Raw genomic sequence first — 16,350 nt, forward strand, 5'->3', positions numbered from 1 at the left:
TAGACCTGGGTGCATTCCCTGAGCTTTTTTCTCAAGGTGAGTGCTCAACCACTTGAGTCATAGCTCTACTTCTGGGTTTTTGTGGTTAACTGGAAATAAAGAGTCTCATGGATCTTTCTGTCCAGGCTGTCTTGAAACTGTGTCCTCAGAGCTCAGCCGCCTGAGGGACTTGGGTTTCAGGCAAGAGCAACGCCTATGTTTTCTTCACCAAGCGTCTGTAATCTAGCTACTCAGCAGTCTGAGATCTAAGCAATCTTGGTTCACAACCAGCCCCCCAGCAGACAAATCTGAGAGACTCTTAATCTCCAGTGAACTAGCAAAACAGCCACAAATGGAGGCATGGCTCAAGTGGCATAACACCAGCCTTGAGTGAAAATGCCAAGCAAGAATGTGAGGCCCCTCTCACCAAGTTCAAGTCCTAGGACTGCCACAGAATAAATAATGAAAACAGCTTTTGATGGCCTACACTGCCCTGTCTTGGATGCAATCTGAGTCCTTTCTTGCAGAGAGCTCACAGATAACAAACTGAGAGTCAGATCAGATAGGGATAATGGCCTGGAAGAAAAATTCAGGCTAATGGGAGGGGCGTGGCAGAAGGCCAGCCACGCAGCCAGGCAGGTGGAGCTTGGTGGCAAGATGGTGTCTGAGCGGAACTGGGGACTCGGTGGAGACCAGGTCAGCCCAGGATGTAGTAAAGCAAACAGAAGCACTGGGCAGAGGATGTAGCTTGTCCCCAGGACGAGAGCCAGCTGTGGGTCACAGAGGGTGATGGACAGAGGGTGATGGACAGAGGGCAGCCGCCGGGGCTCTCAGAATTATCCCAGGAACTGGAAACGTTGCCCGTGTCCAGGCTGCACGCCCACAGACTGGGAGTTAATTGGTCCAGGGTGGGGCCTGGGCACAGGCAGGTTATAAGAGCTTGCCAGGAAATGGCCTGGTGCATGGGGATTGACGCCCAGAGCCCTGGTCATGCCAAGTTCTGCAGACTCGGGTAGGGAGGTGATTTTCACCGTGTGACGGGCAGGGGGTCTTGGACAGAAGCAGGTTCTGTGGGCATGGCGGCGGGAGGGGCCTGCAGTGGCTCGTGTGGAAATCGGTGGCTTGGAGCAGGGTGCGGCTGTGTTTGGACGGAGGGTTGTGGTGACAGGTGCTGGGTGTAGATGCGAGCCAAGCCATCTAAGTGTGATGGCGTCTATCTGATGGCTGCTGTTTTGTGTACTTTTAATTTCAATGGGTTTCATTGGTTCTGTTGTCATGTGTGTGTGGACGATGTACTTGGGTTTTATTCATGTGCAGCGTGTGTGTGTGTGTGTGTGTATGCGTGCATGTTGGCTTTTTTGCTCAAGGCTGGTGCTCTACCACTTGAGCCGCACCTCCACCCCTAGCTTTTTGCTGGTTACTTGAAGCTGAGAGTCTCGCAGACTCTTCTGCGCGGGCTGGCCTCCGCAGGGCATGCAGACGTCTAGAAAACTCCCGGTGAAGAGTCCCGCGGGCCGCGCCCAGCCCTCTGGCGCGAGCCCCTCCCGGGGGTGCCCCTCACTGCTGTGCCCCTGCTCGCCCCTCACAGATAACTGCAGTGACTTGAACTCGGAGCTGCAGAGGGTGCTGACAGGCCTGGAGAGTGTGGTGTGCAGCAGGAAGAAGAGCAGCTGCAGCCTGTCCGTGGCCGACGTGGACCGCCACATCGAGCGGCTCACCACGGCCAGCGAGCACTGCGACTTGGCTATTAAGGTAGGTGGTCCCCGTGTGCGCCATCCGAGCAGTCGAGAGGGAGCAGCCGCTGGGCCTTGAACCCAGAGCCTTGTGTTTGCGAGGCAGGTGCTCCACCCCTTGAGCCGCGTCCTTGTTGAGGCTGCTCTTCAGTCCGGGCCCTGTGGTCCTCCGATCTTGACTTTCCGCCGGCCTCCCGAGCAGTTGTGAACCACCACATCCAGCTTTTGTGTTGACATAGGGGCCCTTCCTACCAGCTTGTCGTCCCCGCTGGCTTTGAACCACACTCTCCCGATCGACGCCCCCAGCAGCTGGGATTATAAGTTGATCAAAACTCTGCACGGCCATTCTCACCTGTGCTTCAAAACCGGCCACCTCAGGCCAGGGGTGGCACACACCTGTCATCCTAGTTACTCGGGAGGCTGAGAGCTGAGGATCCAGGTTCAAAGCCAGCCCCGCCACAAAAGACCTGAGACTCTTATCTCCAGTTAACCTCTAGAAAATGGGAAGTGGGGCTTAGCTGTAGGGTAGGGCTGTAGCCTTGAGCTGAAGAGCTCAGAGACAGCGCCCAGGCTGAGTTCAAACCCCACCAAAACAAAATAACAACAACAACAAAACAAAACCCTGCACCTCAGGCCTCTCACTGCCTGGTAGTTTCTGGGAGTAAACCAAATCCATTACTTACTTTTTTCTAATTTCATGAAGCGTTTTTATCCGTGTATACCATGGTCTAAATGAATTTCTTTTCATTGCTGACAGTGGGTCTTGAATTCAAAGCCTGGGCGCTGTCACTTGAGCTTTTCACTCCAAACTGGCATTCAGCCATTTGAGCCACTGCTCAATGAGGGCCTCACAGACTTTCCGGCCCCGGCTGGCTTGGGGTCACTGTCCCTCGGATCACGGCTGCTGAGTCGCTGGGATGACAGGACCAGACCTGTTCACCCCCACTGACTCCTGGGGCGGAGCTGACCCGGGCCAGCGCCATGCTGAGTGCAGCTGCAGACCTGGCATTTAGGAAACGCAGTTAGGTGTTGTGCACTCTTGGCAGCTTCCTGTTGGTGCCTTTTACCAAGATCACTAATCAGCCCGCTGCCTGCCTGGCTGCTGGTCACCCACGCCGGGGGGGCTCGAGGCGCCCTGGCCCTGGCCCCGTCCCCAGCCACCTCTTCTCTGCCCCTCTCCCTCAGGGAACCAGCATGGCGTGTCCTCACTCTTGCGTTTTCTCAGACAGTGGAGGAGATCGAGGGGGTGCTGGGCCGCGACCTCTACCCCAACCTGGCGGAAGAGCGAGGCCGGTGGGAGAAGGAGCTGGCCGGGCTGAGGGAAGAGAACGAGAGCCTGACGGCCATGCTGTGCAGCAAAGAGGAGGAGCTGAACCGGACCAAGGCCACCCTGAATGCCATCCGAGAGGAGCGAGACCGGCTCCGGAGGCGGGTGAGTGCACCCCCACCCCGTCACCCCCTCCCCACCCTCCCCGGCACGGGCCGGCCACGCCTGTCCCTGCACCGGGCTGGGGGGAATGGGCGCCAAGCCCAGGCGAGCTTCTCAGTCCTGAGAGCCTCTTCCCACCGCGAAGCCACTCTTGAAAGTTTACAAGTCCTGAGATGGAGACAGACAGCCAGAAAAAAGCACCTTTTCTCTGGAGAGGAAATCTACATAACAGGGTACCAGTCTCAAACCACACCACCCACCTCAATCCCCACGTTCCTTTATCATCACCTGTTTTTACGATTGAAAAAATACAGAACTGTTGGTTAATTGTTTTTTCCCTGCAAAACTTTGTGCTTTCTAGTGCCTGCTGGCTTTGATTTATGCTGGCGTCTGATGTATAATCTAGCACCGGCTTGTGACGGTTAAAGTGACCATGGGTGTGCCTGTGTCTGTGTGTATGTACGGGCACATGTGTGGGAGCGCGCGCACACGTGCGTGCATGCGCCCGTGCCCACACCTGCATCGCAGGCGTTCTTTCCAGTCCAGTAGCCCTCCGTCCCTCTTTCCTCTCTGCCTGCATCAAGCCTCATCCTCCTCGGGTGGAAGAAATGACTGGTTTTGAACCTTATCAGCTCTGGGTGGGGATGACGGCATAATTAACACGTTGGCAGTTGTACCTGGTGTTGCATTGAGCATAATCAGCTCCATCCATTGTTTTGGGCAGATATCATAATTAGCCCGCCAGCAGTACTGCCTGGCACCTGAGCAGCCTCTGGTCTCTGCTCTGGAGTGTGTGTGTGTCTTGGGCCCCTGCCCAGTCACCTGCGTTCTCCACACTTCGATCGGCAGATGTGAATCATTCCAGTCAGCAAGGGCTTGTGGGAGCCTCAGGAGAAAGTCACAGGCCGGGCCGGGCAGGCCAGGCCCCTCCCCCTCCCCTCAATCTCCAGGACTGACCCCCAGTTAGGGACCTGCTTGCTCTGAGAGAGTGATCTCTGCAAACAGCGCCGGCCTCGCCCAGAGAGGCTGGCTCAGAGACCACAGTTCGGGGACCACACAGCCCACGGTGGTGGGCAAGTAACACAAAAATGCGCCCAGTCTATGCATGGTGATGAGGAAGGAGCTCCCCACGGCTCTCAAACCCTAGGTGCTGGGAAGCTGGGGAAAGAGCACCGTACAAGTGGGTCTTCTGATAATATTTGTGAAGTGCCGTGGCAGGGCCCCTAAAGAAAAGAATGTCAGGAGGTGAGCCGGGCCCCCGGGCAGACGAGGAAGCTGGAGGGCCAGGGTGAAGAGAGGACAGTTAGGGCCTAAGTAGTTTATTTGCATGGATGAAAATGGAACCATGAAATCTACTGAAATGGTTCTGAGACACCAACGCAGGCAGGAAACGTCCGTGACACTCCTACCTCCACTTCTGCCACTAGGTGACTGCACCTCTCGCTTAGGTGACGGATGGTGCGCAAGGTTTCAAAGACCGTGGGGCGTGTGGATGCCACCGTCCATCAAAGCTGCCTGGAAAGCTTTTTTTTTTTGCCTGTATTTATGGCATGAGATTTTAATTGCCAGATCAATAGGACAGGATCAATGCCTCCACCCTGCCTGTAATTTAATAGAGTCTTCTCCGTAGTTCTTCTGTGCCTGGCTTTGAGATAGAATTAAATAAGATCTTCCATGCCGTGGCTGAGTGCGCTGGACTGCTCGGCAGGTTACACCAGGCAGACAAAATGTTTTAATTGCTCCCTGTTCATTATTAAACGTGATAGTCATTTGCTCCTGAACGTTGTATTACCACATAACCCCTCACCTGCGCCCACGCGCACATGTCTCTGTTTCTTTTATGGTGCTGGTACTGAGGCTTGAACTCAGGGGCTTCTTCGTGCTCCTGCTTGGCTTTTTCCCTCGAGGCTGGAGCTCTGCCTCTTGAGCCACACCGCCACTTCTGGAGATATTTCATGGGCTTCACTGCCCCAGCTGGCTTTGAACCTTGATCCTCAGATCTCAGCCTCCTGAGAAGCCAGGATGACAGGCGTGAGCCACCGTGCCTGGCTTCCATTCTACTTTTTTTTTTTTTTTTTTTTGCCAGTCCTGGGCTTGAGCTCAGGGCCTGAGCACTGTCCTTGGACTTTCTCAAGGCTAGAGCTCTACCACTTGAGCCTCAGCACCACTTCCAGCTTTTCTATGTATGTGGTACCGAGGAATCGAATCCAGGTCTTTGTGCATGCTAGGCAAGCACTCTACCACTAGGCCAAACTCCTGGCCCTCCATTCTGTTTTTGTAACTAGAAGCAGCAGCATCTTAAAGCATGAGTTGCTGTGATGAAGTTTAGAAAAGCTGCCCAGGCGAGTCGGGATGTGGGCTCGGGGCCCGGGATGCTCCACGCTGCAAATTATTCTCAGCTTCAACTTTTTCTGCCATAGAAGTGGAAATCTCTCCTCCACCCGGAGGCTGTGGTGTGTGGGCCAGGTGGGTCCCCGGGACTCAGAGAAATCCCACACGCCCTCCCTCAACCCACAGTTTCTAGAAACTTCCCCACTGGTTTAGGCTCTCTTCCAGCTGCATGCAGTTTTCCCCCAGGGAAGTGATGCCCCCCCCCCCCCCCCCCCCCGTGTCGATGAATTATTGAAATGTCAATGACGCTGGTTCCTAAGTTAGCAGTGTGGACAGATCTCAGATGTGACTGGGACAGGCCGTCGCAGGCGGCGAGGTGCGGCACTGGGCCTGGAGGGCTGCCGTGGCCTTCGCTGCCCGGGGTGGCGCCCCTGACCCCCGGCACAGCCTCTTTCCAGGGGCTCTGGAGCCGGGATCTTGTGTCGCTTCCTTCCCGGGAGCTGTGGCCTTGGGGGCACAGGCATGGGGGAGTGGCTGCCAGCCACTGGCTGCCCTGACTGCTCACCTCTCGGCAGCCCCTGGGCAGCCCTCCCGGCTCCGGCCCCCACCAGCCCCTCCTCACCCCTCAACCTTGGTGGCCTTAGGTTCGAGAGCTCCAGACGCGCCTGCAGAGCGTGCAGGCCGCCGGCCCCTCCAGCCCCGGACGCCTCACCACCGCCAGCCGCCCTGTCAACCCCAGCACGGGGGAGCTCAGCACCAGCAGCAGCAGCAACGACATCCCCATGGCCAAGGTGAGGGGCCTGTGGGACACCACACGACACCCCCACGTGATATCCCTCGTGTGACACCCCACACGTGACACCCCCCACACGTGACACCCCCCCACGTCATTCCCAAAATGTGACACCCCCACACGACACTCCCACATGTGACACCCCACACATGACACCCCACGCGCTACACCCCCACACGTGACATTCCCACATGTGGCACCCCACACGTGGTGCCCAGTCAGCGTGCAGCGCCAGGCGTTGGCGGGTTCAGAGCCACCCTCCAGGCCTGGGGGACCCTGGGTAAGGAGCCCATGACAGCCCCACTTGCCAGCCTGACAGTGGGTCTGGAGGGGCCGTGGAAGGCCCCACACAGCAGCCGTGGCTTCTGGCGGAGGCTCCTCAGCTGGTGAGGGGTTGTTTCTTGGTTTGGGGGTTGCTGTTGGTTTTTGTTGGTTTTCAGTCCTCAGTGCTTGTGAGGCAGGCGCTCTCCCTCATGAACCGCACCCCGATTCCCGTCAGCTCTGCACTTTGAGTAGGGGCTCGGCGCCGCCCCTGCCGGCTTTTCACTGGTGGACGTGGCTCTGCGTGGTGTGGGCTTGTGGCCCTCCTCGGAAGCTGGGCTCGCACTGGAGGATGAGCGGGTCGATGCTGTGCGTTTGGGTTGGTTTAACCGCAGTCCGTCAGCTTGGCTGGCATAGCGAGCCTCGGCTTGGCCCCGTTGTCTTTTAAGATTGCGGAGAGGGTGAAGCTGTCCAAGACGCGGTCGGAGTCCTCGTCGTCTGACCGGCCGGTTCTGGGCTCGGAGATCAGCAGCGTCGGGGTGAGTGTGGGTGAGGCCGGCCGGGGAGGGTCCCCGGCGGAGGGGACAAGCCTCCCTCGGGGTGGGGTGGGGGACTTGCAGCTCCACACGGCGTGCTAGCCCTTGGCTTGGGGATTCCTCGTTCTTTGCCCCTCACCTTCAACCGTCAGGGTGCCGGGCCTCGTGCACCTACCTCCTGGAATCGTGATTGCAGAGGTGATTGCAGAGGGGCTGCAGTTATGATTCCCCCTCCCCAGGAAAAGCTCTTTTAACACCCCACTTCCCCCTTCCTCCTTTCGGTGGAACTAGAGAGGCTTGCCAGGCAGGCATTCTGCCGCTTGAGCCCCCTTTGGGTGGATGATTGCATATTCCAGGCCAGACTGGGCTTCCGTCGTCTTATCTGTGCGTCCCTGTGTCACTAGAGGTGACGGGTGGACGGACGCCTCTGCGCCCAGCCATAGGAGATGGAGTCTTTGGGCTTTTGAGCTTTTCTGCCTAGGCTGGTGTCGGTGGCAGCCCTCAAATCTCCCAAGTGGCGAGGCTCTTGAAATCCTAATTTAAAACTTTACAGTAGGGGTCCAGAGTGTGGCCTAGTGGTTAAAGTGCTCGCCTAGCATACAAAAAGACCCGGGTTCGATTCCTCGCTACCACACACATAGAAAAAAGCTGGAAGTGGTGCTGAGGCTCAAGTGGTAGAGTGCTAAGCCTTGAGAAAGTCCAAGGACAGTGCTCAGGCCCTGAGCTCAAGCCCAGGACTGGCAACAACAACAACAACAAAACCCTCGAACCAAACCAAAAGCACTTTAGAAGAGCACAGATTGCTGCCTGCTGGTCTGTGGGCTGAGAGGGAAGGTGAGGGGCCGGCCTCCCCATGGCCCCTGCAGCTGGGCCCGGGGTGAGACGGTGAAGCCGACCTGCACCGACGTGAGCGCCTCTGCTCAGCACGCGGGCTCGGCCGGGCTGCGGTCTGTGTGGAGGCCAGAGTTGTTCTCTGCACACAGGGCGAGTCAGGGAGCCCGGGGCGGGACAGGGACGGAGCGGTGCTCTCCCCCGCAGGTATCCAGCAGTGTGGCCGAGCACCTGGCCCACTCGCTTCAGGACTGCTCCAACCTCCAGGAGATTTTCCAGACCCTCTACTCTCACGGGTCCGCCATCTCTGAAAGCAAGATTCGAGAGTTTGAGGTGGAGACCGAGCGGCTGAACAGGTGAGCGGGGCTCGTGTGTCCACCGCCCTTCGCGGGGCTCTGTGGTTGTTGCTTCGAGTAGCGTGGATCAGGGGACCCATCTTGGCACCTGCAAAAGCCCGGGCCCCACCGGGTTCCTCCAGGGAGCCCTCAAGTGGGTCCCGGGAGGCTGCCAGTGTGCATGCAGGCCTGTGCTGCCGAGGGCTCCCGGGACGCGGGAGACAGAGGCTCACGGCCAGGCCTGGCCGAGGCTCTCTGTGCCGTCTGCCGGGGCCTCTGCCTGGCTGCACCTCAAGTACCAACCTCCCCGGCCTCGGCTGGCCCTGCTGCAGCATCCTCAGCTCACGGAGGGCCAGGGCCACACCCACCGTGGCCTGAGACTCTCGTGGCTCTGTGGTGGTGGCATGCTGGAGGAGCCACAGGGACCTGGGCGAGCTCACCAGGGGGAAATGTGGACCGGGCATTAGGCCTGCGTGTAAGGGAAGACGGAAAAAATGAACCAACCTGCCGTTCATGAAGCCAGCAATCTAGGTCGCCTGATGGCTTGATATAAAACACTTTCTGAGCGGCGATCCCCCCGTCACCCCATGGCTGTGGAGTAGAGTCACGTGGGCCGCTGTCCTCGGGCGGGTGTGACGATGTGGTCATGGAAGCCCGGGGGCGGGCTCGGGTCAGCCAGCGGCTCGGGGCCTGGGGGTCCACACACCTGCTTGGGGCTAGACTCAGGAGAGGCCGCTCTCTCAATCCTGTGCACCCGAGAGAGACTGAGGAAGTAGGAAATATTTGATATGTGTAGCTCCGGTTATCATGGCATTTGACAGGTATTTTATATGGGTTCACTCGGAGAGCCACTGAGTCTCCAGCTTGGGAGGGAGAGGAGGCTTGGAAGTTGGGAGTCAAGTGACGGGCTATAAAAACAGATCTACTAACCTTTGCCCTCTGATCCCTCTATCATCACGTATAGCAGGGACCCAGGGGTTCTTAGAAACCACCTACCTGTGTCACTAAACTGGTCATAACCACACTGAGGGCAGTGGCTAAACAGATGGCAACCCTTTCTTTGCAGAGGAGGTAATACCTGAAGGTGTTTTTCCTCATTTGGCACATGGGTATAAAGTACCTACTGTGTGCGAGGCTATTTGCCATGAAAAGTAAGGTGAACTAGACCAAGTGCCTGCTGCCCTGGAGCTTAGACTCTGAAGGAGATGCGGGAAGCAGCAGGTGAGCTGAGAAGGCTCCGGAGAGCACGTGCAGAATCACAGGCAGACCACTGGGATTGGAACCCAGGGCTTTCTCTTTGTGCTTGTTAGACTGGTGCTCTGCCATTTGACTAGGCCTTCACCCCTTTTTGTTGCAGTCAGTGGGTTTTGGTTTTTGATTTTGGTCAGTTGTGGGACTTGTTCTGGCCCTGGGCCCTTGAGCTCTTCAGCTCAAGGCTACCACCCTACCCCTTGAGCCACAGTCCCACCTCTGGTTTTCTAGTGGTTAACTGCAAATAAGAGTCTCACAGACTTTAGTGCTGGACTGGCTTTGAACCACGATCCTCAGATCTCAGCCTCCTGAGTAGCTAGGGGTACAGGGGTGAGCCACCGTGCCCGGTGCAGTTCGTGGGTTTTTTTTTTTGTTGTTGTTTTTTTGCCAGATGAGCACTTGCGGTTTTGTCTGGAGCCAGCTGAGTTAGAGACAGAAGCCGCAATGGGCTTTGGGGGGAGAAAAGTTGGTTCCTGGAGCCTTTGCCAGAGCCCGGCTGTGGCCTGGGTGCTGTGGGCAGATGTCTCCAGTGGGAGTGGGGCTGGGACAGGACGCTGTCGGGCGCTCTCCCCAGAGCCCACGCCTGGGCACCGCAGGCCCAAGGGCCACGGCTCCTGTCTGACTTCAAGTCCTGCTGAGTTCGGGGGTCACCGGGGTGACGACATGCCAAGGCCCACAGGTCCCCCGCTCCTTGCGCGTCCCCAGCTGGACGCTGACGCCATCTCTTCACAGCCGTATCGAGCACCTGAAGTCCCAGAACGATCTCCTGACCATCACACTGGAGGAGTGCAAGAGCAACGCGGAGAAGATGAGCATGCTCGTGGGCAAGTACGAGTCCAACGCCACAGCGCTGCGGCTGGCCCTGCAGTACAGGTGAGGGAGGGCAGGGGAGGGGAGGCTGGCACTGTTGTAGTACAGGTGACAGAGGGGAGGGGAGGGGAGGGGAGGCTGGCCCTGCAGTACAGGTGAGGGAGGGGAGGCTAGGCTGGCCCTGCAGTACAGGACAGGGCAGGGCAGGGCAGCATTACAGGCGTGAGCCAGCCTGATTCACATGGAAGACCAGTTCCTGTCCAAGCACACTGGGGAGGGGAGGCGAGGTTCTGGGAAAGATTCCTGGCTGGTTCCCTTGCTTGTGAGGGGGCCGAGGCCTGGCCTGAGCTGCCTCCTGCCTGGGAACGGGTCCTGCTGAGATGCTGGCCCCGGGTCACCCTGTGCTTGTGTTGCAGTGAACAGTGCATCGAGGCGTACGAGCTGCTCCTGGCGCTGGCGGAGAGCGAGCAGAGCCTCATTCTAGGGCAGTTCCGTGCGGCCGGTGTGGGCTCCTCTCCTGGTAGGTGCCCCACTGAGCTTTCCTGTGCCTTCCTGGCTGAGGAAATGGTTTACGTTGAGGAACTGGAGCGGAAACAGAATTTCAGACACAGGAAAACAAGCCCCGTGGGGGAGAGTCTCCGGCGGCTGGTGGGGGAGGCCCTGCCAGGCCAGCCACATCCTGGCATAGTGCCCTCTGCCACCCTGCGCCCCCAGCGCCAGTGTGCTAAGGGGGGGGTGGCTTCATATGTGCAGTGCCACTCCAGTCTCCCCAGGACTTGGTCTTGAGGTTAAACGGCATGGCCCATCCCCCTTCCCACGCTGAGACGCCTCCAACATTTCCATTCGAAGCCTCATTTTCCTCAGTCACTTAATGTGACCATAACGTTTATTCCCCTCTGAAACAGACCCCCCATGAATGGTTGCTATAGAGACGTGGATTAGACAAACTGTCATCTTCTAGTTCCCCTCAGAGAACTTACTAACCCGCCCTCAAAAGATGTCTGCCCGAGCCCTGGTGAGAGCTGGAAGACAGTCGGTGTCTCCTCTCGGGCAGGGCGGCTCGTGCCTGCCGCCTTAGCCCTGTGGGAGGCCGAAGCCTGCCAGGGCAGACAAATCAGAGACGCTTGGCTCCCATGAACCGGTACAAACCCGGGAGCAGAGGTGTGGCTCAAAAGAGAACCAAGGGAGAGTACCAGGTCCTGAGCGCAAGGCCTGTGCCATGGCGTGCACACACCGTGCAGGCCGGGGGTGAGTCGGCTGCAGTTGCCTGATCTCAAGTCATGGCTGAGTGTGCTTCGGAGCAGTCACAGAGCAGTGAACAGGGAGACTCCCCGAGGAGCCTCAGAAAGCCTGGGAGCTGAGCAGGAGACTAGAGACGACCCCACCCTCTTGTCCCTACGCCCCCGGAGCTGGCAGTCCCCCCAGGCCAGGGGTGCTCACAGCCCTTTGTCAGCCCAAATGCTAACGTCCCCCATGGCTGCCCAGCGCTCCCCTTCTGGGGACGTGGACGTGTGGACACGTGACAGTGGCAGGAATGCAGCCCAGAGCCATTTCCGTTCCCTGGGCACTGCCTTCCCGGCCCTCCATCCCCTTCTCCCTTCCCTCTCAGTGCCAGGGGCAGAGTCCGGGCCTGAGTTAGACAAAGGGCCACATGCAGAGCTGCCTCAGTTTCCCGCATCCTTGTTTCCAAGCTCCAGGGAGGCCAGCAAGCACTGTGGTTGCAGAGTGCACCTGCCAACGCCGGGGTCAGGCTCCTTCCCGGCTCCCCTCGCCGCCCCCTGCACCCCCCCCCCAGCCTCCAGGTAACTAGAGCCTCTGTGCCTGGCAGGGGACGCGGCAGGGGGAGAGAGCATCACGCACATGCTCCAGCGCGCCCACGACTGCCGGAAGTCAGCGGAGAACGCCACCAAGGCTCTGCTGCTCAAGCTGGACGGCAGCTGCGCCGGTGCCTTCGCCGTGGCTGGCTGTGGCGGGCAGCCCTGGGAGAGCCTGTCCTCGAACAGCCACACCAGGTACCACCCGCCACGCTCCCCGTCCTCCCCCCACCAGCAGAGCGAGGGGCCGGCCGAGCCCCCGTGATCCCAGCCACTCCAGAGGCAGCCCTGGGCCGAAGGCTGACGAGCCCCCTGGAGGAAAAGCTGGGTGTGGGGATGCGTGCCGCTCCCCCGCGAGGCTCCTGGTGGACAGCGGCAGCCAAGGGCACCCACCTGTTAAACAGCGAGAACGGGGAGGAGAGCCCGGGCTTGAGCACGCAAGGCCTCGGGGCAGCTCTAGGCCCTGAGTGCAAGTCCTTCACCAGAGCCTGGGGTGCCGCCTCAAAGGCGTAGTCGTCTGTATGACTCCCAAAGGGTCGTGTGAGGTCCTGTGCCACGAGAAGTGGGATATGTGCGCGTGTGTGCATGTGCAGAAGAGGGGAGGAGGATGGGGAGGACGGGCAGGGGGCCCACAGCGCGTGTGTGTGTGTCCCCCCCGCCCCAGCACCACCAGCTCCACCGCCAGCAGCTGCGACACAGAGTTCACCAAGGAGGACGAGCAGCGGCTGAAGGACTACATCCAGCAGCTCAAGAGCGACCGCGCGGCCGTCAAGCTCACCATGCTGGAGCTGGAGAGCATCCACATCGACCCGCTCAGCTACGACGTGAAGCCGCGGGGGGACAGCCAGCGGCTGGACCTGGAGAACGCCGTGCTCATGCAGGAGCTCATGGCCATGAAGGTACGGGGAGGAGGGGGAGGGAGGAGGGAGAGGAGGAGGAAGGAGGGGGTGATGAGGAGGGCGTGGAAGGCGCCCGACCCGCCTGCGATGCCCCTTGCTGGACCTGAGGGCCTCCCCACCGGCCCTCACACAGCCCGCCCCTCGCCCCGCAGGAGGAGATGGCGGAGCTGAAGGCGCAGCTGTACCTGCTGGAGAAGGAGAAGAAGGCGCTGGAGCTGAAGCTGAGCACGCGCGAGGCGCAGGAGCAGGCCTACCTCGTGCACATCGAGCACCTCAAGGCGGAGGTGGAGGAGCAGGAGGAGCAGCGCTTGCGTGCCCTCAGCCCGGCCTGCGGGGGCAGGGACAAGCCCGGCCAGGTGGGGTGCCCGCCTTGGCCTGCAGGCTCTGAACCCAGTCTCCTTGATGAGCGGGGAGAAAATGGCTGCCTTCCCTGAACCTGGGCGGGGGCGTTGAGGGCGTGGGGTCTCCCCCTCCCCCTCCCCCTCCTGTGCTGGTGCTGGCATTAAACCCAGCGCCTGGGTGCTCTGGAGCTCTCACTTAAGGCTGGTGTTCTACTTCCTGAGTGGCCCAGGTGGGTGCTGTAAATCTGGGTGTGTAGGGGGCGAGGGCCCCACCCCGGGCCTCTCCATGGCCCACCAGCGCCCTGGGGTGGGGTCAGGCTCTTACTCTAAGTACCAAAAACAATGCCAGAAGTGAGTCTGGGCCCAAGTGTGACAGGGCGTTGGCTCTCACAGGAGGGCGTGGACGCCGCCTCCCCTGCACTGTCGCTGGCTGAGCTGAGGACGCCGTGCAGTGACAACGAGCTGGCCACAGAGTTTGCCAATGCCATCCGCCGGTGAGTGCTCCCCGGCTCCTCCCCGAGCCTGGGCCGTGGGAAGGGGCTGGGTACTCACTGTGGCTGGCACACACACACATGCCAGCCCGGGGAACCCTGGCTCCTCAGCAGCTTGAGCCAGGCCTCCAGCTTTTTTTTTTTTCTGGTTTCTGGGGCAGTGTCTGTCTCAGCTGCCTTTGAACTCACGGTCCTTGCTGCCCCGTCCTGGCTCCCTGGGATCGCAGGCACGTACAACGCTCCGTGTTGGAACAGACCTACTTGCCCCGTTGCTCGCTTCTAGTCCCCAGCTGCTCCCTCTTCCAGGAACATTTCCTGTGCTCTACTGCCTCTGGAGCAGCCATAACACCGCAGCCGGCCCTGGCTTCCCGGCCCGCACGTGTGCACGTGCATTCTGGTGTCCGCTGTCCTGGCTCCCCTCCTGCTCTAGTCGGCTCTCTTGGTTCTGGTAAAACCTGAGCGCTCTTCCTGCCAAGGAACCCTGTCAGGCCCTGCTGGGGAGAAGGGGGCCTGCACGTGCCCCGTGCTGGCACGTACCCGTCCACAGGCGAGGGGCAGGGAGGGCAGCTCGCCCCTTCCACCCGGCCCCCAGGCCCAGGCCAGGGCAGCAGCCCGTGCTGCTCGTGCTCACCAGTCAGGAAATCAGCAGCTTCACCCAAGGCCACGAGCAACAGGATTCAGTGCTCCGGCCCCTCCCCACACCTCCTCCCTGCACGGTGGTGGTCTTGTCGGCCACTCCCACGGGGGACACGGAATCCTCGAGTAGCTCTGAGTGGAGATGCCTTCTTTCGTGTTTATGTCGGTCCTTCCTGTCCCCTGGAGAGCTGATGATTCTCTTGCATACTTACAAACTGGGTCATTCTTTTTAGAGCTCTTTTCATAGTCTAGATGTGACTCCTTTATCGGAGGAAAGATTTTTCCTGTCCTGTAGGTTCTCTCTAGGTTAGCACTGGGGCTTGAACTGCTTGAGGTGGGCCCTCTCCCGCTGGAGCCAGCCACGCCTCCAGTCCTGTGTGTTGTCTTTAAGTCGGGTGGTGAGTGCGTTTCCCCTTCCCCCGCTCTCTCCCAGCTTTTTTTCCTCCTGATTCAAGGATGCGTTTCCTTTAGTATCTCTGAGGATCTGGGGTTACCTTGGGCCTGTCTGGAATTTCTCCGCCCAGGCTGACGGCCTGCCTGCGTCTCTAGTGTTTTCATCCCTGTGCGTTGCTGTGTGTGGTGGAGTTGCTTTGGCTCTTCAGTCTTCTGGGCATCTGCAGGAGAGGCATCTGTGAAGGCTGATGTTGGCATTTCTGTGGCATCGGGGTTTTTTTGCCAGTGTTGTTGGCTGGTGCGGCCTCCAGGCTGCACCGGCGCGGGAAGCATGGCTCTGGGTCCCCAGCCGTGTGTCTCCTTGCTGCAGGGAAAAGAAGTTGAAGGCCCGGGTGCAGGAGCTGGTGAGCGCCCTGGAGAGGCTCACCAAGAGCAGCGAGACGCGGCACCAGCAGTCGGCGGAGTTTGTCAACGACCTCAAGAGAGCCAACAGGTGAGGTGGCGGCCAGCCCGGAATCGAGGGCAGGAGTGCCCGTCCTCCCGGGGAAGGGGGGGAGACAGGGCTGGGCCTGGCTGACGCGGCTGGGGAAGGAGCCCCAGTGCTTGCTGCAGGAGTAGAGAGCACAGGGGAGGTGGCGGGGCCGCTGAGGCTGCGCACAGGAGACGACCCCGCCTCACCCCACAGCAACCTGGTGGCCGCCTACGAGAAGGCGAAGAAGAAGCACCAGAACAAGCTGAAGAAGCTGGAGTCGCAGATGATGGCCATGGTGGAGAGGCACGAGACCCAGGTGCGCATGCTCAAGCAGAGGATCGCGCTGCTGGAGGAGGAGCACTCCAGGCCGCACACCAACGAGACCTCGCTCTGATGCCCCCGCCCGGGGAGCAGCAGGGACCGCAGCACGGGGACCCCTTCCCTGCTCCACTGCGGGAGCAGCCCTGGCTGGCCGCCCTCCGTCTGACCCCCGCCTCCCCGCAGACGCCCCGTCCGCTCTCAGCCTCCCATGAGGTCATTTCTTTTCAAATCAAGTCTGCACCTCGGGAAGGTCGTGGGATGACCAGGATCGCCGTGCACACGCCCGCCGCCTCTGGTGGCCGGGTGTGGATGGACCGTGTCCACACATGGCCGAGGAGGCCGTCTGCCAGGGACCACCACCCTCTCACTGAGAAGAGGCCCAGCGGCCCGCCGTCGTGCGTGCTGCGCTTGTACACGTGCGATTTCCTCCTCAGACTCCGGGGGGAAATTGAGGCAGCAGGTATTGGCTTTGCTCATTGTGGGGGCTGAGTCGCATTGATTAAAGGAACGACGGCCGGTGCCTGTGTAGTCTTCCTCTGGAGGAGTGGGGACCAAAGTGCTCCTGTTGGTTCTGGCAGAGGCCGCTTCGGCAGTTGCTTGTGGGCGGCGTGGCTGGCAGGGACACGGGCGCAGAGCGGCCCCTCCTGCAGCCCCCCAGAACGTCCTCCCACCGCCCAGAAGTCACAGGAGACGT

General features: G+C 59.9%; 1 protein-coding gene across 1 annotated transcript in view; it reads left to right on the plus strand.

Moving 5' to 3' along the window:
• Mcc (MCC regulator of Wnt signaling pathway) overlaps positions 1 to 16,350 on the plus strand; it is a 121,485-nt gene extending 105,135 nt beyond the window's left edge. Inside the window, 13 exon segments of the mRNA XM_090325468.1 lie at positions 1,568 to 1,731; positions 2,938 to 3,144; positions 6,117 to 6,263; positions 6,976 to 7,065; positions 8,101 to 8,249; positions 10,212 to 10,352; positions 10,706 to 10,809; positions 12,118 to 12,301; positions 12,768 to 13,002; positions 13,155 to 13,358; positions 13,737 to 13,837; positions 15,234 to 15,356; positions 15,549 to 16,350. Coding sequence (XP_090181594.1) covers positions 1,568 to 1,731; positions 2,938 to 3,144; positions 6,117 to 6,263; positions 6,976 to 7,065; positions 8,101 to 8,249; positions 10,212 to 10,352; positions 10,706 to 10,809; positions 12,118 to 12,301; positions 12,768 to 13,002; positions 13,155 to 13,358; positions 13,737 to 13,837; positions 15,234 to 15,356; positions 15,549 to 15,729 — 2,030 coding nt within the window. The 3' untranslated portion in view covers positions 15,730 to 16,350.

The sequence above is a fragment of the Megascapheus bottae genome, chromosome 38, assembly GCF_031878675.1.
Source record: "Megascapheus bottae isolate mThoBot1 chromosome 38, mThoBot2.hap1, whole genome shotgun sequence".
NCBI classification, from domain to species: domain Eukaryota; kingdom Metazoa; phylum Chordata; class Mammalia; order Rodentia; family Geomyidae; genus Megascapheus; species Megascapheus bottae.